Here is a 22,867-nt window from a genome sequence, read left to right as displayed (position 1 = left end):
AGTTCTTAGGATGCTACTGAATAATAGCTTTGCATTTGCACGTGCCGCTAAGGATTTGAGCTGAAGAATGATCACTCATAAACTAGTTAAGTGAACTCTAGTCTACATCTAAAATGAGTAAATGACTAGCCAATATACACTTAAGTGGTCCAATTTTTATTTATTCATCTGACATCCCTTGCCACAGTACTGATCCTAATGAATGTACCTGGTACACAAGTGGAAGAGTACTATTTATTTCCAAATGAACTTAACAGAAATTCAGCATTAGTTACTGAAAAGGTCCCATCCTGTCAGTCCTTCACCTCAGAATAGTGAGTGAAGGCCACACATCTCCTCTCTCATCTAGACTGGTACTCATATTGCCTGAAAAGATGCTAATTTTTTGTCAGAACAAATAGAATGGAAAGCAAATTGCCATTAAAAAACTATTGCCAAGTTGTTTTATTTCATCATCTGTGACAAAGCAGGGATGGAAGCAAAAGGGGAATCCTTTTTCTACAGATTTACTGTGCAAACACTAGAGGATGCTTGCTAGACAAGCAATTGTCGTGTACTAAATAAGAGGCTGTTAGGGATATAAAGTGTGGTTTAAAAATTCATACACATTAACTAAACTCTCAAAGCTATGTAGGGGAACACTGCACTCTATGATCTATCCAAACTGTGTGCTGAGACATTTATCTCACCAGCAGGGTAGTGAAGCACTAGAATAGGTTACCTAGGGAGGTGGTGGAATCTCCATCCTTAGAGGTTTTTAAGGCCTGGTTTGACAAAGCCCTGGCTGGGATGATTTAGTTGGGGTTGGTCCTGCCTTGAGCAAGGAGGTTGGACTAGATGACCTCCTGAGCTTTCTTCCAATGCTAATCTTCTATGATTCTGTGAAGACTGAATAATTGCTAGAAGATCTAGCTTACTGAAAACAAAGACATCTCTATCTCTAGGTTTTGGAGAATGGAAGACCTTTTTCTTTTGGACAGTAACTCCAGACAAAAACTCCAGAATTGGAACATCTACTCACTAATAGGTAAGAGGAACTCCAGACAGCATTGGCCACTTATTCCTAATAAACCAATAAGAAACAGAGAAGGCTCTGAGGTGACACTATTGAGATTTAAGCTTGGGAGTGATAAACATTAAGCATATTTTATTACTTGATGGAATGACTGAAGGAGCTGTGAAGATCCTTGGTGATGCTTTGAATTTTAATCTTTTAATTACTGAACTGTCGGTTGTTGGTAAAGGCTAACTCTTTACTTGGGATTTGTATGGGACAGATCTGCTTGTGTGGTACGTATTTCATATTATGCTTTTATTTTGCATTTTAACAAAGTGTCATGGCTGAAGTCACATGGCAGCAAATAAGAACTTGACTTGATTGTACTATCCCTCTTCCTTACTATTTGCAAGTTTCTTTTATTTTATGAGACCCAGTGAGAATGCTTCTTGTAAATAAAGGCATAAAATGGAATATATAGCCTTATTTGGTGTGCCGTTGAAACACTCTGCAAGAGAGATAGAAAGCTGCCAGCGGCATAATGGGAACTATCAGTTGCCCTGAAGCGATCAGGAAAACCGAGTGGTAGGGGCAGTGTATAAATATAATCCTTCAAAGACTCTTAGTCTTAAAGCTGGAGAATAATGGATTATAAACTACCTCATACAGCTTTCAGAGGAACAGCCGTGTTAGTCTGTATTCGCAAAAAGAAAAGGAGTACTTGTGGCACCTTAGAGACTAACCAATTTATTTGAGCATGAGCTTTCGTGAGCTACAGCTCACTTCATCAGATGTTTACCGTGGAAACTGCAGCAGACTTTATATACACACAGAAATCATGAAACAATACCTCCTCCCACCCCACTGTCCTGCTGGTAATAGCTTATCTAAAGTGATCAACAGGTGGGCCATTTCCAGCACAAATCCAGGTTTTCTCACCCTCCACCCCCCCACAAACTCACTCTCCTGCTGGTAATAGCCCATCCAAAGTGACAACTCTTTACATAATCAAGTCGGGCTATTTCCTGCATAGATCAAGGTTTTCTCACATCCCCCCCACCAGCTTAGCACTCTTCTGTAAATGGGCTAAAGAGACACTATGTATCACCTGGAGGATCCAATACATCCAGGGACTGTATACAATCAGGCAGGTGCCATATTGGCAGTACCTTATGCTCCACGCAAGAGCTATAGGTTTGGGCATGATCTGCTTCTCCAGCCAGTGAAAACCAAAGCTATTATAATGTTGAAGTACTTGCCTATGAGGGGAGAGTGCTTCCTCCTTCCACCTGCACTTCTCCTGCCAGCCAGCTTTATATCTACATTGAATTTTAATGACACTTTCTCTGCACCATCCTGACAAATTAAGTGTAACAGCGTGTTAAACTAAACATCCCACAACCTATCTGACCACTCCAGCCAACCACAGTGAATTATCAAGTGATGGGTTGGCTACAAAGATGAGTCTTGCACTGGGCTCTGAAAGCCAGTAAACTCCAGCTCATGCAGACCAATGGATGTAGTAAGTTCTAGACCCATGTGCCTTCCACTAAGGACACCCAACTTCAAGTCCCCAGAATGTGCATATAGGAATGGCGAGCAACAGGACTTCAGCTGATTTCTGATATCTTGTTAGGAACCACCTCTCCTTGAATATACTAAGGGTGGCCCAGTGTCAAATAATAGGGCTTTATAGATTAGCATCGTGCCTAGTCACTACAGTGCTGGACACATTATGAATGTGACAGATCATAAAGAAACAGGTGGCATTGCGGTTCATGGGACACAAATACATCTCCTCACACTTACTAACACCACTAAAAAGGTTGGCAGGTGCATTCTGCATGAGCTACCTCAGATTCAAGAACACCTCAGGGATCCAAAAATACTGCAATTTTGCAAGCCTGTTAGAGAATTGGTGGACACTCTCCACCAAAGGATCAGCAGTCACAAATCTCCTCTCCCCTGCCCAATTTCTCAAGTTGCTCCCTCTGCCAATCAGCACCACCTTAAGATTTTTTTCTGGACTGAGCATCAGTTGGCTCAGTCTCATCCAAGGACCTATCTGAGAAAGCCAGATATCTACTTTATGAGAAGGAGATCTATAGCTGAAGGTTATCACCAAATGGATGGCAATGCATCCCCATATCCATCGCAATTTCCCCAAGCAGTTTCATATTTACACTGAACAGGAGATGCAAGAGAAATGAACCACATCAGCGGGGATGGACAGCTACCCCCCACTACCCACTGAGCCACTAAACAACAATCCTATCCACTCCACAAGATCCTACAGATGTGTCAGCTACACATTAAACATTTCATACCAGTGGCCGCTAATAAATGTAATGAAATCAACACGGACACCTGGCCTCTGTCCAGAGGCAGATAGTGAACCAAGGAACCTTGTCTCTGTTAATATATCTGGGCATAAAGCTAGGATAACATATCTATGAAGTCAGAAAAATCCAGGTAAGCCTGGCGCTGTGTCCAGCATGCCCTTCTCAAAAACAGTCCTCAAACAATGAGAACTGAGACAGGGCCACCACTGTCCAAGTCACTATCACCTAGTGATTTGCTTCCTAACCAGAGACCAAAGCTTGTTTGTAACTGGTTGACATCCTGCCCTTCTCCCACTTACCCTTCAGCAGCCATAAAAGGCATGGTTCCCTCTTGTATCCAGTAGCTGCTCCCAGCTGACTCAGGGCTTCTGTACATGAAAGGAAACTATCTGCAAATAAAGTATCTTTGTCTCCTGGTTTGCTGCTGTGTTCCCTGAGAAGCAGCCAAACTAATCACATTTCAATCAAAGGAGCAACATTGGCAATGAGCTGGGAGAAGAGCAAACATATATCACTCTCACTGTTGAAGGGGTATGCGAGTATTTCCTATAGGAAGGATTGAGTGGTTTCATGGGAAGGGAATAATGGCTGCAAAATAAAGAAGTGCCAATAGGCCACATTTTGACATCTGGCAGGGCAACCTGCCACAAAAGTGTCTGAAAATATAAGCTGCAAGTTTGAGGCATCATGCATAGACCAATTAGACAACTTTTTTGATGGACTCTGACATCACTCTGCCTTACATGGTGCATTTCAATCTCCAAATAGATATTTTAATTAATCTGTATATTTATTAGTTTGTTACTGACAGAATTCAGACCTAAACTATACCTTGCCAAGCAAGATCTATACCAGGGGCAGGCAAATTTTTTGGCCCGAGGGCCACATCGGGTTTCCAAAATTGTATGAAGGGCCGGTTAGGGGAGGCTGTGCCTCCCCAGACAGCCAGGCATGGCATGGCCACTGCCCCCTGTCCGACCCCCCCTGCTTCTTGCCCCCTAATGCCCCCCCCCAGGACTTCTGCCCCATCCAACCCCCCTGTTCCCTGATGGCCTCCCGGGACCCCTGCCCCATCCACCACCACCCCCCACTCTCTGTCCCCTGACCGCCCCCAGACCCCCTGCCCCTAACTGCCCCCGCTTCCCCATCCAACCCTTCCTCTCATTCCTGACTGCCCCCCGCAGCCCCTACCCCATCCAACCACCCCTTCTCCCTGACCACCAACAGACCCTCCACCCCAACTGCCCCCCACAGCCCCATCCAACCCCTCTCCTTCCTGACTGCCCCCCATGGGACCCCTGCCCCATGCAACCATCCCTTCTCCCTGTCTCCTGACTGCCCCCGGAATCCCCACCCCTGACTGTCCCCCGCCGCCCCATCCAACCCCTCCTCCCGTTCCTGACGGGCCCCTCAGGACCTCTGACCGCCCTGACCCCTATCCACACCCCCGGCCCCTGACCACCACCACCCCGAACTCCCCTGCCCTCTATCCAACCCCCCCCCCCACTCCCTGCCCCCTTACCGCGCTGCCTGGAGCGCCAGTGGCTGGCAGCACGGCTGCACCAGGACAGGCAGCCACACAGCGCAGCACAGAGCACTGAATCAGACCGGGCTCTGCCGCTGCGCTGCCCCAGGAGGTCACAGCCCCGCCGCCCAGAGCATTGCGCCGGTGGTGCCGTGAGCTGAGGCTGCGGGGGAGGGAGTCAGCAGGGGAGGGGCCGGGGGCTAGCCTCCCGGGCCAGGAGCTCAGGGGCCGAGCAGGAGGGTCCTGCGGGCCAGATGTGGCCTGCGGGCTGTAGTTTGCCCACCTCTGATCTATAGGAATGATCCTGAAAAATACTGATCAATTTTGCAAATCATATCCCCAAATCTTTTTTCCCTGTGTACATTTTTATCTCGCATTTCTGAGTCTGTTTAGAGGGTAATTTCATTCACTGAGTTATGATGCATTTATCTTGAACACTATAGATGTTTAAAGCACAAAATGATTCATCTCTTCCTCCCCATTTTATAAGCAGAGTAAAAAGATGCCTCTAACAGTAAGTGTGTGCCAAGACAGAAACTCATCTGTCATTAAGTTGCTGCTTCCTAGACAATAACTACTCATTATAACGAAAATTTGGAAAGATTGCTGCCAATGGAACACTACAAAGCTTTGCAGTGATGCATTCTAAAATGATTCTGCTCATGTGAAATTTATTTTTCACGAATGTAGCAGTTATAATACACACCAAGGCCCCAGACCCACTCTCGTTGAAGACAATGACAAAATTCCCCATTGACTGGAAGAGGAGGAGACTAGAGGACTGAATGGGTTTCACTAATAAGCCAAAGCCTGCTTGCTTTACCCCACGCATAGTCCTATGGAGTTCAGCAGGATTGTTCACCAGACTAAGGGAGGCAGTACTTGACCCAAAATACTGAAAAAAGGTGTCTCTCACATTTATTTGGACTAGTCTTCCTTAGGCTACTCACAAATCCACTTTGGAATGTAGCACAATCTGTGACATATGGGTGAATGAAGGTTACTATACAAACTTTAATATTTACTTGATTTTTACATGTTTTCATAGAATCATAGAATATCAGGGTTGGAAGGGACCTCAGGAAGTCATCTCGTCCAACCCCCTGCCCAAAGCAGGACCAATCCCCAACTTTTTTTTTTGTTTTACTTTGTCACAACGGATTTCAGCCATTTTTGGATTTCAGACATTTTCCAGTATACACTAGTATTGAAACTCAGTACTCATTCAATCACATAAGGATGCTTTACTATGCAGCTTACAGATTTCATTATCATGCAGCATACATATTTTGACATATAATGTAAGAGAAGTTCCTTAAATTAAGCATCTCTTGTAAATAATTATGGCCTTAACGCTGTTGTGAATATCTTGATTTTAAATAAAAGCTGAGCAAAAGTAACGTTTTTCACCTTAGTAGGTAAAAACGCTGCCCACAAAATGCTCAAGCTGGGTAAGAAATGTATCTATTTGCAAGGGAGCACTATGCTCACAATTCTCTCTGTTTTTAGTGCCAAACTGGGCATACATGAGAACATCACAGGCACTGCTAGCATGTCCCAATAGTTCTCAGTTCCTGCCTTCCTCACACACTTATGAGAGCTTCCTCCCTCAACCTCTTCTTTGTGTTTCACTGTAAAGGGATGACTTAAAAACAAAAAAGGACTTTAACATGCCATATCAGGATTAGAACCTACAGCCCCTTCACTCACAGCAGGCACCATATTAGCAGCACACAACCTTAGCCAGTAGCCTTCCCCTTAACATACCACATAGTTGGAAGTGAGCAGACTCCTGCAATGTTCTTCATGCTTGTGTACAGAAGGGCAGCTATTAGCATGGAACTCTTGTGATTATTGTTAGTTATCATATTCTTATAGCTACTCCCCCTAAGAAAATGAAGACAACTTATCTGTAACCAAAGTTCTTCAAAATGAACCTCTGCATATCTGAAGGTTACTGACTTTTAACTGAAGTTCTTTGACATGGACTCTGCACATTTACACTCATGGGATGTGCTGCTGGTACAGTTTGATCAACGGGCTGTCACTGCAGGCACCTGGATCCCACAAGTTGGGATATGCAGCGATCACTCAAAAAAGAAGATTATGCTCTACTGTGAAGAGCCCAAACTCTGTTGAACATTATAGTATTATTTCCATAAGGCAAGCTGGAAAATGGGGCAATTCAAAACTATTCCACCCAGGCCTTTTCTTTTAACCTTGTCACCCACTTTTTCTCGATTACCTATCTTTTTCTAAAGCATATACTGTAGCTGTGCTAACCAACTGTCTACTTCCAAAAGCTATTAACCTTCAAAACATTTTATCAAAGGTCTCTTGTTATAAGTTACATTATCAATGGTGGCATCTGACATGAAGAACTCTACGAAAGATAGCTGAAAAGTACTGAACGGTGAAATAGGATAGTACTGTACATCTAGCATATGTAATAATACTAGGTGGTAACAAATATCCTCCAGATGAGTCACCATACACATTTAATGGCTACAAAGTGATCTAGCCATAACATGTATTAGTCATTCGGACTTCCATTTCACCGCTCTAATATATGACATTACCTGCTGAACATCCTGCTGGAAAACACAGAGCTGCAGCCTTTGATGTAATCGGACTTTTCTGTGCTGCCAGATGCTTTCTAGGCGCCGCTGGTGATGCAAGACTTCATGTACCACATCCAAGACCTGGTGGACAGCCTTGGAATAATTAGCAGTAGCAGTGAGGGATTCAGAGTTTCCAGGGCTCAAGGGACGCTGCAGGACATCCAGCAAAGCCTTCCCATCCTGGCTTACCTGAAAGAAATAGATTGAGTCTCGAGGGGACAACTTCATTGGTGCTGATAACATAACATCTGACAGCTTGCAGCAAGAATAGTCTCATCCTCCCAATTCTTCCCTGCCCCCCCCCACCCCTCCACCCACACCCCAATAAATGGCTCTGTTAGAAGGAAAAGACAGGAAACCTTGAGCAATTTTTTTTTACTTTTACTTATGTATTAATCACCTGCCTCAGTTTCACAGTGGACCTACTGTGCTGCTCAGTAGGACCTTAGGCACTGAAGTGACAGGTCCATATAAAGCCACAGATACCAAGGTAGATACTGAACTACTGCATGGTTTGCAGACATTTGGGCGCTGAAAATTAATTGAGAAATAATGTTGTGTTATGAGTGGTGTTTAGAGGCAGGAGACATATAGACACATTCTGGTGAGGAGGTGGCATTTTCAGAAATACACAGATGATTAAAACATTCACAGTTGGTATGGTAAGAGAGAGTCATTTCTTTGTGAGCTTATGACATATGAATGCAAATTCCAAAAGGTGAAATCCATGCTCTCCTTCATTCAGTAAGAGAAGAGAAAATAAATTAGTAAGTGGTAGTACTAACCTTCTCCAAAGTATCTTTCCTTCCCCAGGAACAGTTCAGAGAAAACTACAGGCCTACATTTTCAATGGGCCCAAGGAACCTGCATGCAAATGTTGCAAGTGTAATCATTTTCACATATGAAACTCTGCCTTTACAACACAAAGGGTTTCTGTGCATGCAAAAGAATGCATCCAAATTGTATTTCTTGTGTATTTCATGGGACCCATTGAAAATTTCAGCCATAAAATGCAAAATGTAAATGAACTACAACTATCTTAATTTAACAAATGTGGGTGTTGGTGTCTTGTAAGGGGGGATTTGAGAAATACATGGATTGTCAATGTGTGGCTCTGATATCAGTTACTAATATAAAGCACTCTATAAGTACTAAACAGAGCTGTGGACATAATGCAAATTCAGTTTTATAGAGGCTTTTGAGATTTCTAAATATATTTTCATTCCAATTAGGAACAAAGCTTGAACATTCCAAGATTCTTCACATAAGAACATTCCAGGAAAAAAATATTTCAGATCAGATTTTCATTGCAATTTAGATGTCTTAAAAATTATATTCTATATAACACAATTAAAAAAAATTCTAATCAAAGAGTCATTTCAAGAGGAACAAAACAAAAGTTTAGTTGTGAAAATGTTAGAAGAAGATGGTCCAACATGTTGGAACCTTTTTATTCCCTTTTTTTAATTCCGTAAATAAATTTAGGCAAAATTGACATGATTTTGCAAAACATTTAGATTTCAAAAGAAAATGGTTCTCTCAAAGTTTTTCTGATCATTTCTACTACTGAGTATTATCAGTACATCTCAGAATATTTCTCAAAAATGGGTCAGTGTCATTATCCCTATTTTACAGATAGGGATATTGATGTATTGAGAAATTAAGTGACTTGTCCATAGTGATACAATAAGGCTGTCACAGACACTCCTGATTCCCAGTCCCAAGCACTTTCCACAGATCATGCTGCTTCCTAATCAGTTACGGGAGAATATATCTGGAATAACTCTAGTGAAATCAATGGCATTATTTTAGATTGATACTGGTTTTACTGGGAAAAGAAGGTCGCCGATGATTGTAAAATAGGCTAGGGCAAGTCTCTGCAGTTTTATAAACTGTGACAGAGTCGTGTCAGATGGCTATAGGAGAGTAATCGAAGGCAGATATATTAGCCCCAGGTTAAGTAGGTCCCTTTTCCCTGGGTAAGGTAACAGGGATGGTTCCAGAACAATCAGGAACCTTCTGGAGACAATTAAGACAGGCTGATTAGAACACCTGCAGCCAATCAAGAAGCTGCTAGAATCAATTAAGGCAGGGCACCTGAGTTTTAAAAAGGAGCTCACTTCAGTTTGTGGTGTGCGTGTGAGGAGCTGGGAGCAAGAGGCACTAGGAGCTGAGAGTGAGAATGGGGACTGTTGGAGGACTGAGGAGTACAGGCATTATCAGACACCAGGAGGAAGGTCTATGGTGAGGATAAAGAAGGTGTTGGGAGGAGGCCATGGGGAAGTAGCCCAGGGAGTTGTAGCTGTCGCACAGCTGTTCTAGACAGCTGCATTCCACAGGGCCCTGGGCTGGAACCCGGAGTAGAGGGCGGGTCTGGGTTCCCCCCAAATCCTCCCAACTCCTGGTCAGACACAGGAGGAGTCGATCTGGACTGTGAATTCAGAAAAACGGCCAAGCTGAGGGCTGCCGTGAAGCTCCAAGGCGAGCAATTCTGCCAATAAGTGCAAGACCAACCAAGGTAGAGCAGGAACTTTGTCACAAAACACAAAGGACAGTTTTGAACTAGACTTGGAAATGATTAGGGAGCTGTGCGTAAGTGTGTGGGGGGTATACTCAAATTCCTTTGTTCATGAAAATGGGCAGGAGCAATCTGTACATGCTGGAACCAGGGGAGCTGCAGCCTGCTGGGGACACAGATGATGGAGTTGCAATAGGGATGGCAAAAGGAAATGATGATACAGATGAGGATTTCAGCAGAGAAAGTTGAGCCAGAGGTATATACAAATAATGTTTTCAAAGTGGGGATAATCAGGTGGACCATACGTTGCTGTTAGTGGCCTTACGTTTTACAATAGATCTGATCCTGCTCTTACACCTGTTGTAATTATACTGATTTCAGTTTAGTTACTTTTGATTTATACAAGTGTTAGTGAGAACAAAGTCAGTCCAAACAGAGAAGACTCAAGAACCTTTTCTGAAAGAAGATGCAGAACACATGCAACCAGATAAGATATTCACTAGATTCACTTGTAAGTGCATTGGTGATAACGGCATTTATGGACATGCTCTATTCCGGAGAACATTTCTGGAAATGTTCTGTCACAGTTCAGGGCTAGCTTCTCCTTTGGCCCATTTCAGGCTCTGCAAATGCAGTCCCCTAAAGTGTTAGGCAACTAGCCTTCACCCATCCCAAAATTCTCACTCTCTTTAAATTGGATCCTGGGGAACAGTACCCTGTGTACTAGCCATGAGGGCTCATGCAGACCCAGCTAAATTCAACTGTCCTATAAGATTTCTCTTTAGGGGCTGTGATCAATGTGCACATACAGTAAACCAAACAAAGTAATGTTTAATCTCAACAGCAGGAACACAGTGTAACAGGAAAAAGGGTTTCTTACACAACCGTCTACTTGCATCTGTCTTACCTAAAGCTTAGGTAGATCTAGCTTACCCCAGTACCCAACCCTCTGAGTCTCAGGGGACAGTCTGCTCACCTGTAATCTCGGCCCCTCTCCCTCTCTCTCTCTCCAGTGCATCAGAGACTCAGGTTTGTATCTACTTCAAAGGCCTTTGTTTCAGCTTCCCACCTGAAGGTCCCCTGAGGTTACAAGCTGGCCCTTTGCCCAGTGGGACCAACCAATATTTACCTCCCATAAGGTCAGAGCTAAACTTCAAAGGGAATGATGCCTGTATTGTCCCATTAAGTATCAGTCTTTGTCTGCTTTCCTGCCTATCTGCCCACCTATTCTTGCTGGAATTAACCCTCTTGGTAATTATATAACAAACAATAATAGTCAAACAGAGGTACACATAATATTCATAAAATATTACAGGAGTTTTTCCAAATCCTTCATACCTTCTATGGCTCAGACGTTTGTTCGATTCAAAATTTCCTATTCCAGAAGTGTTTCTTTTATGAATGCTATACCACCCCTCAACCAATGGACATGAAAGATCTGTGTACTGAAAGATTTGCTAATGAATTGATTTGAAAAGATAAATGAATAGTTTCACCAGTCTGGGTAGCTAGTTACAGTGCTTTTTCAATCACTTTCAGCTTTCTCCTTATAACTGAAAAATAAGTCATTGAATTTCCTTTCATGTGAATGCTTTGCATTTTTCAAGGATTGTTCAAGGACAGCAGCATTAACATTCCTGCTTAGCAGGTCACATCACAACTTTTAACAAAGTCAATCTATGGGAAATACACTTGAGCACCACTGGTACTCAAGTGCAGAAAATAAGCAAAGGGCCTATGCACTATTTGCATTCCACTTACACCCTACTTTGAAGGCTTAAATTGCATAGACCTCATGCTGTACCTATGCCCAGGAAGAACCTCACCCCCTGTGAATTATACATGAGAACTCTATATATGAACAAGTTAGTCTGATTCATGCTTCTTTCTTGTTTGCATTGAAAATTACAGTCTGGCTGCAGACTCTCCAGCTAGGTGTTACTGTGAAGTTTTAAAATCCCAGATATCCTACCAGTTGGGTCTGCAGCATGCTGAGAGCCTAGCAAGTGACCAGACTAAGGTCCCCTCTGCAGATTAGTGGATATAGCTGAGCTAAGTAAGGGAATGGTCTTCACAGCAGATGCATTGTGCCTCTTGGGACAAAGAATAAACAATACTTGGTGCAATCACATTTAGCAAGATGTTGTACTCATCAACACAAGTTGGGCTTGACTCTAGAATCCTGTATTCTCCTCATCCTTCTCCTTTCCCCAGCAATTAGTACTAACATCAAGAGTAATTAAAAAAAAACAGGTTAAACTAAAGGGGGCATCTCAATTATAGTTCATAGAATACCAGGGTTGGAAGGGACCTCAGGAGGTCATCTAGTCCAATCCCCTGCTCAAAGCAGGACCAATGTGTCTATGACACAACATTCATTGGACATATTGATAGTATAAAATGAACTCCCACTGGCCAGAGAAACCCTGAAAAATTCCTCCTGTGGAGTGGGATATAAAGATGGTGGCTCCTGCACCACCTCCACCACCTCATCCACCAGAGTTGTCCCACCCATTATAAAAGGTGGAGAGGGGCCTCTTGGGGGCTCCATTATTGCCAGTTCTCTGATGATGGAAGATCTTCTGCCAGCAGCATAAGCTAAAGCTTTCACACCTAGGTAGCTAATAAACCGAACTGATTTCCTGTCAGTCCTTGCTCGCCTCCCCTGCATCCATGATATGTGAGCTTTGCTTGGGTCCAGCAGAAACTGGGCCCCATATGTTTAGGGCCTGAGCAAAAGTGCAGAGAAGTCAAAGTGAGGCTTTCCATAGGCTCTAATGGGCACTGTATGAGGCTTTTGGTGAGCATCTCCAAAAAGCTTCACAATACCTTGTAGCAGAAACTTTCAGCAATATGGTGTCATCTGCATTGTCTCAAAGTAGGCATTCTGACTCCTGAGCACCCTCCATTGCATTAAATATGATGACTGAATTGCAGTTTATATATCTACATACTTTCACTATAGTTAAGGCTAAGGTTTTGTCAGTTATTTTTAGTAAAAGTCACAGACAGGTCACGGACAATAAAGGAAAATTAACGGAGCCTGTGACCTGTCTGTGACATTAGTAAAAATAACGAGGGGCAGGGCTAAGTAGGGGAGAGTAATGGAGTCTCATGGATGTGGGAGGGGGACTGACAGGCCAAAACCCCCGCCATGGCTGGGGGCACACCCCCGGCACCAGCGACCGCAGCGGGGGTACAGCCACGGGGGGCACACAGTCCCCGCTCCAGAATTGGTTGCAGCTGCAGGACAGGGGCGCACAGCCTAGCTGCAGCTCATGCCAAGCCCAGGCAGCAGCCATGGGGGGTGGTGCACGGCTCTGGGAAGCCACGAAGGGGGCACACGACCCCCACTGCAGCCACTGGGCAGCAGCACACGGGCCCAGCTGCAGCCCCTGGCAGAAGCCATGGGGCTGGGGTGCAGTGGGGGGTGCAGTCACCGGGGGCGCACAGCCCCCACTCTGGAGCTAGCTGCAGAACAGGGGTGCGCGGCCCAGCTGCCACCCCCACCAAGGCGTGGCAGCAGCAGGGAGGGGAGGGACTGCGCACAGCCCTGGGACGCCACAAGAGGGGAACACGGCTCCTGCTGCAGCCCCCAGGCTTGGGCACAGTGGGAGGGGTATAGCCATGGGGGCGTGCACAGCCCCGGCTCTGGAGCTGGCCACAGCTGCAGGACAGTGGCGCACAGCCTGGCTGCAGCCCCCTGCAAGGCAGCAGGGTCCTGGTTCCAGGCATCCAGCCCCAGTTGCAGCAGGGCAGGGGTGCATAGTCCCACCTCCAGCCCCGGCTTCAGCTGCTGACAGCTGAAGTGGAAGAAATCACAGCGGTCCAGTAAAGTCATGGAATCTGTGACTGCCGTGACCTCTGCAACTAAATCGTAGCCTTAACTATAGCATATTTGTTTTTTATACAGCACTCATCCCTGTGGTATCTGAGCACCTTCCAGTAGTGCATTAAATCATGTGACTACACATCTGTCAGATGCTGTTTGTTCTCTCACTCTCTCCCCAGAGGAAGACACTCAGGCAGTGGAGCACTCTGTTTTGATAGTGTGTCTTTTTTTGTTTTCATACAGAGACACAAACACACACATGCATGCACACCACTTTTGCTCTGTGTAGAGCATTAGAGAAGGCAGGTCAAAGAAATGTGCCTTGCACTTGGAGTGGAGAGGTTTGTGACAGTCCTTATTTTCTGGGGAAGTTCATTCCACAGTCTCGGATAGCCCCCAGAGAAATTTCTATCTCCTGCCCAGACAAGCTTTATTCTTATTGCTGAGAGTTCCACGTTGCCAGAGAAGTGAAGTTGTCAATGATATCTTCATCCCAGAGTTTTAGATGGTCTTTAAGATATCCTGACCCCAGACCATGGAGCACTTTAAAGATAAAGATTGAGACTTTTAACTTGATTCAATATTCTTTGGGAAGGAAGTGGGGGATAGTTTGATATGTTCTCGGTAGCCCATGTTACTGAGGAGATGGGCTGTGACTCGCGGTAGTGAGTGCCTAACAACAAATCTATAGTACCAAATTCTATTCTCTTACCTAGGGCACAGCAGGATGAGTTTGGGACAGAGCATTAGCCTTTGTTGTGAAGTCTTCAACTGAAAGTTAACTATTATTTATCTTAACACAGATTTGTGGGATTGAATATCAAAGATGGAAATATCAGGGGCACATAATGTAAGATGTAGCAGTGGGCTTTATTTAAGAACCATTTAAGCATACATTATGCAAAGAGACTTTAATATACACATTTCCTTATCTTGATGATATTTAATTGACTATTCTTCGTCTGGTACAGGAAAAGAAAGAAGCTCTTTCTAAACATCTAAAGGAGCTCAGTCCTTCACAATTTATATGATGGAAAAAGTAAGGAGGGTGAGCTAGACCCACCCCTGCTGGTGTACAGAGGGGCAGATTCCACCTTACTGTTCCAGTGAAGGCCACTGCACCGTGGTGGGTCCTTCCCTGGGGAGGGTAGGTGTTAGGAGGCTTATTCCTTCACCCACTTACTTCCCTGGTCCTTCTTGCATGAACAGAGAGCAACAATACCCGAAGTCCAAAGGTGCAAACAATTCGATGTTTATTGGGCTGAACTTCCAGCAAGCATGATTCCAGTTTCCTTCCTTAGTGTCCCCCTTCCCAGCTCTGACACCACAGAGCCTTACCTGTGGCCCTGTTCCCATTCCTACCCTTAGCAAAACATGATTCCAATTCCCCACTCCTATTCCCTGTTCCCATTTCCTCCCATCCACCGACCCACTTACCCACTTCCTGATTGACTGCAGACTATATAGTAAAACTTGAGTTCTGCTTAGCTATACCTTAACCAATCATTTTACTGAAATTTAACTAACCAATCCTAACATATTGTAACTTGATTATTTAACCAACTATATCCCACCACCTTAATTAGTTTACACCCAGCAAAATTAATTATACAGCAGACAGAAACAATCACAGAACCAAACAGAGACCATGCAAAGTGGGAACTATAATGACAAAACAATACAGAAGTGAGGATTTTACAACTACATCTATAAAGACATGAGGGTTTCTCAGCTGTGTCTATTGATAAGTGAGTTCTTACCAAACAGAAAACTATCAAACTAAACTTCCTTTTACATCCTCTAGGCTCTTCCTTTTCTCTGGAGGTGATAGATTAGATCACCTTTCTAACAGCCCCAGATTGCCTTATTTCAATGTGACTAGTTTGGAATGTGAGGATGTGACGGGTCGCTTCCCAGCTTTTGGCTGCCTCTGCTGCTTAGCCAAAGCCCTTAGCCTAAGAACAGGACCTTAGACGGTCACGGTAAGAGAAGGCCCTTACACCGGCAGACATTGATTTTGTTTCTTTCTTTTATACCTCTATAACTAGCTAAGTGATAAGAATACACCTAAATTCTTAGAGTATAGACCTCTACAGACAGGCCTGAATATCTATATCCTAACAATAGGCAGTATTTCAACCATCATCTTCTCCTGGAAGCTCTGGCATGGAAGGGTGGTTTTAAGGTCCATTGGGGGTTGTATACCTGGCAGAGGCTAGAGAGTTGTTGAATCAGTGCATCATCCAGCTCCCTTGGCTACACTGCCTTCCTGGCCTTCACAGGGCACATTTTAACCCTACAATGCCCAACGGAGGAGAAGTGCTCGGCCTCCAGACAGATTTTCTGTTGCCTGGTACCTTGACTGGTCCAGTGACTATCACTACAGTTATTGTACACATTTCTATTAGCCAGTTTGGGAGAGGCTTTTGCAAGCCCTGTAAGGAACTAGGTCCAGCTCTCTTTGGCCAGAAAGATAATCAAGGACAATACAGAGCCTTCTGAGCGTGAGGAAGTGAAGAACAAGAAACAAGAACCTCTGATGAGAAAAAAGAAGCACAAAGCAAATTATGCCATATGTAGATGCTAAGCATACAGACTACGAGCACTGGTCTGTTTGCAGTGAATTGCACTGAATGTCAGCTGTTTGTGGAGAGTTATTTCCTGCTACAGCCTGGATCAATTCAGGGACAAAAACATAATGAAAATCTTTATAGGATTTTTGCCAAACTGCCATAAGGCAGTTTTTAGTCTTAGCAACCTTGACATCATCCTTTTTACACAAGCTCTTTAGATCTGAGAAAGCTTATTTCCCTACTGAGACCCAGCTTATGCAAATGGATATAACTGTAAGGCACAGTCTTTTACATCTTTTGCTGCGATAAGGACCTGGCATCTCTGTCTTGGGACTTTGATGATACTGAAAAGAGCTGATGGTGTGCAAAGTAAATCAAATTATACCCTTTACCCCCATTAGAATAACTGCACTGGAGCAGGGACTCACTCCCAACGGAAAGCAATTTAGTCAGGGCTACACAGCAACGCCACTACTGTAGGATGCCCAGGAAAGGTAATGAAGCAGCCTATCTCTTGGCCAGCCAGTGAGCTGCCTTGGCTGGTCACAGGTACCCCAGAGGTGTGGGGGTGGCTGCAGTTTGTGCTGTTGCTCCAAATTGACTTACTGCATTGGGGGCCCACTGCCTGGGAGCAAATCTGACCTCCTATGTGAAGTCATGAGTAAAGAGATCACATATCTCTCAAGTACCATTTTAAAGGTTTATTAGCTTTATCCCTACTAAGCAATCATATCAATGAGTCAATGGAAAGTAAAACTGATTTATTCAATTAAAAATAGCTCCAATATGCATAATTGTATAGATATTATTGCTAAGCAATCTGTTAGCAGTTGTTAAAATTCTTCTCCTGGAAACACTTACCTCTGTGTAGGCCTGGGTCACCTGTTCATACAAAGACTGATGATGATGGATGGCCAGCTCAAGGTCTTGCATTTCTGATGGGAGGCCTCCTTCACTACACATTTTACACCAGGCATCCACACCTGAAAGGAACTGAAACAATTCCAAAAGCAATCAGCAGGGTGTTTCAAACTCACTAGCCAGGAGGTAACAATATTACTATTGCAGTGAACCATTTACAGAGTGCCATAGATGAATGCAGCACTGAGCAGAAGGTGAACGGTGTCAAACTAATAACACAATGCCAGGAGTTTACAGGAGGGAACAAAATGGTACAGACCACACAAGTGACTGTGATCCTTATACACTCAAAACTTTGTAGACCAGCTGGGCCTAAGGGAGGCTTTAGAAGGAGGAGGATTCTGTTTCTCCTGCTTTACAAGTAAAGTGCATGGGCACTTTCAAAATAACTTCAGGAATACCTAAAGGAAGGACCTTTGAATAACAAACAGGAGAAATACAACCCTGCTTCTAAAATCAACATAAAAATATAGACCGAAAAGAAGCAGTCAGTGCTCTAATTGCATTTAATATTGTCAGAATTCCCCAATTGTTTATGCTTGAGGTCCACACAGGGGTGATTTTACCACCAACAAGCTCAGCACAGCTATTCACCCGGCCCTAACAGCACACACATGAGTAACAGAAAACTCCCATTAAAATCATCTTTGACATTCATTTCAGTGAAAGGAAGATTTTCTAAGTGTTAAAGCAGTTCTCAATCTGAGGCTGGCTCAGGGGAATTGGTAATAGGATACCAAGACTTTCACCTCTCGGTCATCAATATGAATCTGGCCCAGGTCAGTAGCAATCAGTCATCAATACCACCGGATGGTGTTGAGTGGCCTATTTGAAATAAGCGGCTAGTCTCATTCCAGTTGCTAGTGAGCAGATGTCCACATTAAAAAAATAAAAAACCAACCCTCACCCCAATTGATATGAATTAGCACCTTTGTTGGCAGCCTCAGCAGAGAGGCCAGGGATTGAATAGGCTCAGGGGGTGAAACATCTTTTCACTCCTTAAGGGCTCAGGGCTGAGACACCATGACAGAACAATGTGAGCAAGTCCACACTTCTGCTGCCTGTTATATAACAAAAGGACTTTACTCTTCAGGGCTCACATCACTTTTTAAAATGGAGCCTGATCTATTGACATACTTTCTAATGTGCTCAGATGTTGCAGACACCTACCTACCTTCCTAATGTCACCTCATTACTCTCTGTTAATATTTCCTCTTCCTCCAGCTTCTTGTTAAACTAGCTCCCCTGTGCTTAAGGATCTTTAAAGCCATCAATAAAAGAACCAGCTAATAATAACAACAGATGCAGTATACCAGAAGCTGAACGCACAATGGCTACAAAACCACCCTCGTGAACAGATAAAGCTGTGATCATGAAGTGCTCACCTGTGGCTTGTTAGCAAAGCACTCACTTAAAGCATAGAACACACTGAGCTTCAAAGCAAAGAGTTTCTATCCCAATCTCATCTGTAATCAGTGTGTTATTTTTATTATCAGGGTAATTTTATTCACAGTACTGCTTATAGTCAAGGTTTGAAAATGCCTGCATTATAAATCCTTATTTTCAAGACACTGTGATTCAGCGATAAAAATGAATTCTGGGCTAAAACCTGCAACTACTCCCACAAGATACCACTCTGAACAAAAGGAGTGTTATCTGGAAGAAGGGATTGGGGGTCAGGACTCCTGGGTGCTGCTGTGTAGACTTTTGCTGCTGATCTGCAGTACCTATCTAGGTGATATTCACACACACACTGCTGCACACAGCCTAAGTAAACGGAGGCTAGTGCCAAATATATTGGCCTTTGATCAAAAACATGCACCATAGGAAGCATGGTTTGACTCTGCAAGGTTTTTTAGCAACTAAGTAATCAGGTTTTATGCAGGGCTAGTGGCATTCACATTCCCATCTCATGTCAGGGCATGGGGCTGAACTGAATTCCCTCTAGGAGAAACCAGCATAGGCTGGGGTTCCTGCCACTGGAACTACATAGTCATCGATCCAATGGCTTCTTTCTTGACTTCTAACCACATTCTCCCTCTCAGACCAGTGCAGAAACCCCCTAATACAAGCTATTCTGCTCATAGTCCCCAGATATACACACATTCCCACAGTGGGGCTACATAATGAGGAGGGCCTTATGATGGTCCTCTGTACCTAGGTAAATTTCCACTTCTGTGTCTCAGTTTATCCCTCTGTAAAATGGGGATAATAATCCTTACTTGTCTCACAGGGGCATTGTGAGAATTCTTTAATGTCTGTAAAGGGCTTTGAGAGTTGTATGTAATACATTGGCTTCGTGCATTAAATCACATCTCTAGTACTGGCCCTACTGACTATAATAACAACATGCTCTTGAACTCTTGTAATGGAGGCCTGAGTTTTATGGGGTTGAAAAGTCCTGGGTTTGATTCTCCCCGACAGACTGTTGGTATGTCTGGTGCCATCGATCCTGACTCTTTGGTAAAAGATGCTCTAAAAGTGCCGAGTTATTATATAACCACAGCCATGATGCCAAAAACCACAGTGGCACTCAGGTTTAGAATGTCTGTTAGTGCAATGCATCCATGCATGGGCTGGAACTCTTCAGCACCGGAGAACAGACCTCTGCCACTTGCGCTAACGGAGTAACTTCGTTAGTGCTGTTACCCTCTAGAGGACCAACCCCTAGGAGGAAGTGTGACACACACTTTACCAATGTGGATGGCAGGAGGGAAAGGGCTCAATTTTTTTTTTTAAATGAACTTCGGCAAAGTATTAGTCATATTATGGCACAATTAATTTAGGTACCTTGGAAAATGGCAGAGACATTAGTTTATCACAGTATGATACACTATGAAGACACAAGTGCCTTTATAACATGCACATGTATTTTCATGCTAAATATATATTTATACAATAAAATCGTGGTTTGTTGTGTTAAAAAGATGCGTTTAAAATGTAAATAACTAATTAACTGTTGGGTTGGAATGGCAGTTCTGTAAGCTGTTACTGTCTATTGGGTGTGCAGAACCGTTTAAATTAATTGCTTAAATACCTACTTATCCCATAGACTGGAACAGCTCCTATTGGGAACATAAAAAGCTGCTTAAATGTGATTTGAAATGATAGACCAAAATGGCTCTCTTAAATAACTGTACATGTTTTACAAGCTTCCATGAAAGACTGAAACAAAAAACCCCTCCCCCAAGACATTTAAAAACAAACAAACACAAAGCCTCAATACAAAAAGCCTGTGTGTTTCTGATTTGACCCAAATAGGCCCTGTAAAGTCATAAGCCAGATTCATCACTTGCCCTAGGGTTTATTCACTCAGGCTGCAAACCCTGCAGTAGCCAGGTCGGGAAAGCCCACCACAAGAAGGCAGTGTGTTACAGCACATGCTCCTACTTACCCTTCCTCCAGAACATACAATGTGTGAGTAAGCAAGCTGAGTCTCATGCCTGCTATGCCTCAAGGTCTGTGACCCCTGACTGCCTCTCAGGCCAAGCTCCGACACTCTGGAGTTCCCTATTAGCTGAAATTCCTTGTTGAGTCCTCCAAGCAAGAAGTCACTTGCGGGCAGGTTCTTCTTCTCTCTAGCTGCTTTATTTGCTGGCACCTTCTCCTGCTTCAGGGACTGAGCTAAGATGTCCTGAATGTACCTGTCTCTAGATCCCTTCTTTCCTCCCACATTCCAAACATTGCCCATCCTGTCCCATCCCTGCCTGTGCACCCCATCTCACACTTTAATATAGAACTATGGATTGGTGGAGATTGATTGTTTACACAGGAAAGGCCACCCCACTCCTCCCACAATCACATGAGGAGATCTCAGATTTGCTTAAACTCAGAGACCGAGAATCATAGAGTTTAAGACCAGAGGAGACCACCAGATGATCTAGTCTGGCCTCCTATATATCACAGGCCACCAACACCACCCAGCACCTATCCACTAAACCCAGCAACCAAAATTAGACCACACAGCAGACTAAACTATTATGTGCCACAGGTGGAGAATAGGAGGGAGAAAAATGCACTAGTGCCTCAGGTCCCTGCAATGGTAGGGAAAAGTGGCCCTGACTAGTATAGATCCTAGCAGAGAGCTTCTGAGAGCATAAAGTCTGCTTGGGTGGGGGAAAACTGAATGGTCCATTGACTTTTCAGAGGATCAGCATAAACATCCAAATTCTGCTCACAGATGCTGAATGTATGCAACACCCATTACTTTTAATGGGAGTTCTGCATGTGCATTTCTGAGGACAGAACTGGATTCAAAGTTAACGGTTCAGATCTTTGGCCAACTGAAGACGTTAATTTGCTCTTTCTGACAGGGTTTTCAAAGTGAACACTTTAAGAATACTTTAAAACTCTTTTAGGAACCACTGTCAAGTACAGAAAGAACCTGGTATTTTCATTCCTGCCTCCCTTGACAGTCTATGGGCCAGAATCCCAGCTTGTGTAAATCAGCACAGCTCCATTGAAGTGAAACAGGAATAAGGCACAGTTTCATATACCTTCCTAAAACAGGCACAATCCGATATACCCTCCTGTCACAACGTGGTGTCAATCATACTTAAAAATATAGGGCCTGATTCCTCTCTCACACTGGTTTTACACCAATTCACCTCCATTTACATGAGTAGAGTTAATCCTCATTTATACTGCTGTGAGAGGAAAATCAGGCCTGTCACCATTTGAAGTGGGAGGCATTGGGAAAACATGCTGTTGAATGCCCTCAAACTCAGACCCTGACCTGGGTGATGTGGTGGGGGTCTAGTACTAAGTATTTTCACCTTTGACCAAAAACATGTGCTATAGGAAGCTTTGTTTGACTCTCCAAGGTTTTTTCTACCTTTCTTTATTTTGGGGGGTTTCTTTGTGATCTATTTGGTATTTATCTACCTTTCTTTTAATTTAAAAAAAACCAAAGCTTTGATCCTAGAGCTCTTTCAGCCAAGTTCAGCTTGACCTGTGTACATGTGACAGGTATACAGTACAAGATCCAGGAAGGCAAATGTAATTGTGAGGCATACGAAGACAGAGGGAAGTTCAGCTCCTAGCATTGTTGATTCAGTCTTTCATCCTTTCAAGCTAAACAAATTGAGTTCCATATAGTTTGTTGTATGGGAGTCTTTAAGATGAAACTTTGAAAAACAAAGGTCCTGCCTTCTCTGCTTAGATGTTACAGATACCCTGGTTCTTTTCATTAAAAAAAGTGTTTGCCTCTGTGTTTGCCAGGACTGTGGTACAGTGGACTGTATGCCAGAAGTTTGATGGCTAAGATTCTATTTAAAAAAGGAGTACTAGTGGCACCTTAGAGACTAACCAATTTATCGGAGCATAAGCTTTCGTGAGCTACAGCTCACTTCATCGGATGCATCCGATGAAGTGAGCTGTAGCTCACAAAAGCTTATGCTCAAATAAATTGGTTAGTCTCTAAGGTGCCACAAGTCCTCATTTTCTTTTTGCGAATACAGACTAACACGGCTGCTACTCTGAAATCTGTGAAAAGATTCTATTAGACCCACTTCCGATTGGCATCACAGAAAAAGTGAG

At 43.8% G+C, this 22,867-nt stretch overlaps 1 protein-coding gene across 2 annotated transcripts in view; it reads right to left on the bottom strand.

Moving 5' to 3' along the window:
- The window catches only part of KALRN (kalirin RhoGEF kinase), a 637,223-nt gene that overhangs the window by 250,388 nt on the left and 363,968 nt on the right, over nucleotides 1–22,867 (bottom strand). For both annotated transcript variants that reach the window (XM_073305148.2, XM_073305146.2), the window contains exons 8-9: nucleotides 17,270–17,401; nucleotides 7,444–7,674 (exon numbers count right to left, since the gene is read on the bottom strand). In XM_073305148.2, the coding sequence (XP_073161249.1) occupies nucleotides 7,444–7,674; nucleotides 17,270–17,401 (363 nt within the window). The remainder of the gene's footprint in view (nucleotides 1–7,443; nucleotides 7,675–17,269; nucleotides 17,402–22,867) is intronic.

This window comes from Lepidochelys kempii, chromosome 11 (assembly GCF_965140285.1).
Source record: "Lepidochelys kempii isolate rLepKem1 chromosome 11, rLepKem1.hap1, whole genome shotgun sequence".
NCBI lineage: Eukaryota > Metazoa > Chordata > Testudines > Cheloniidae > Lepidochelys > Lepidochelys kempii.
This window is presented reverse-complemented; position numbering and strand designations above follow the sequence as displayed.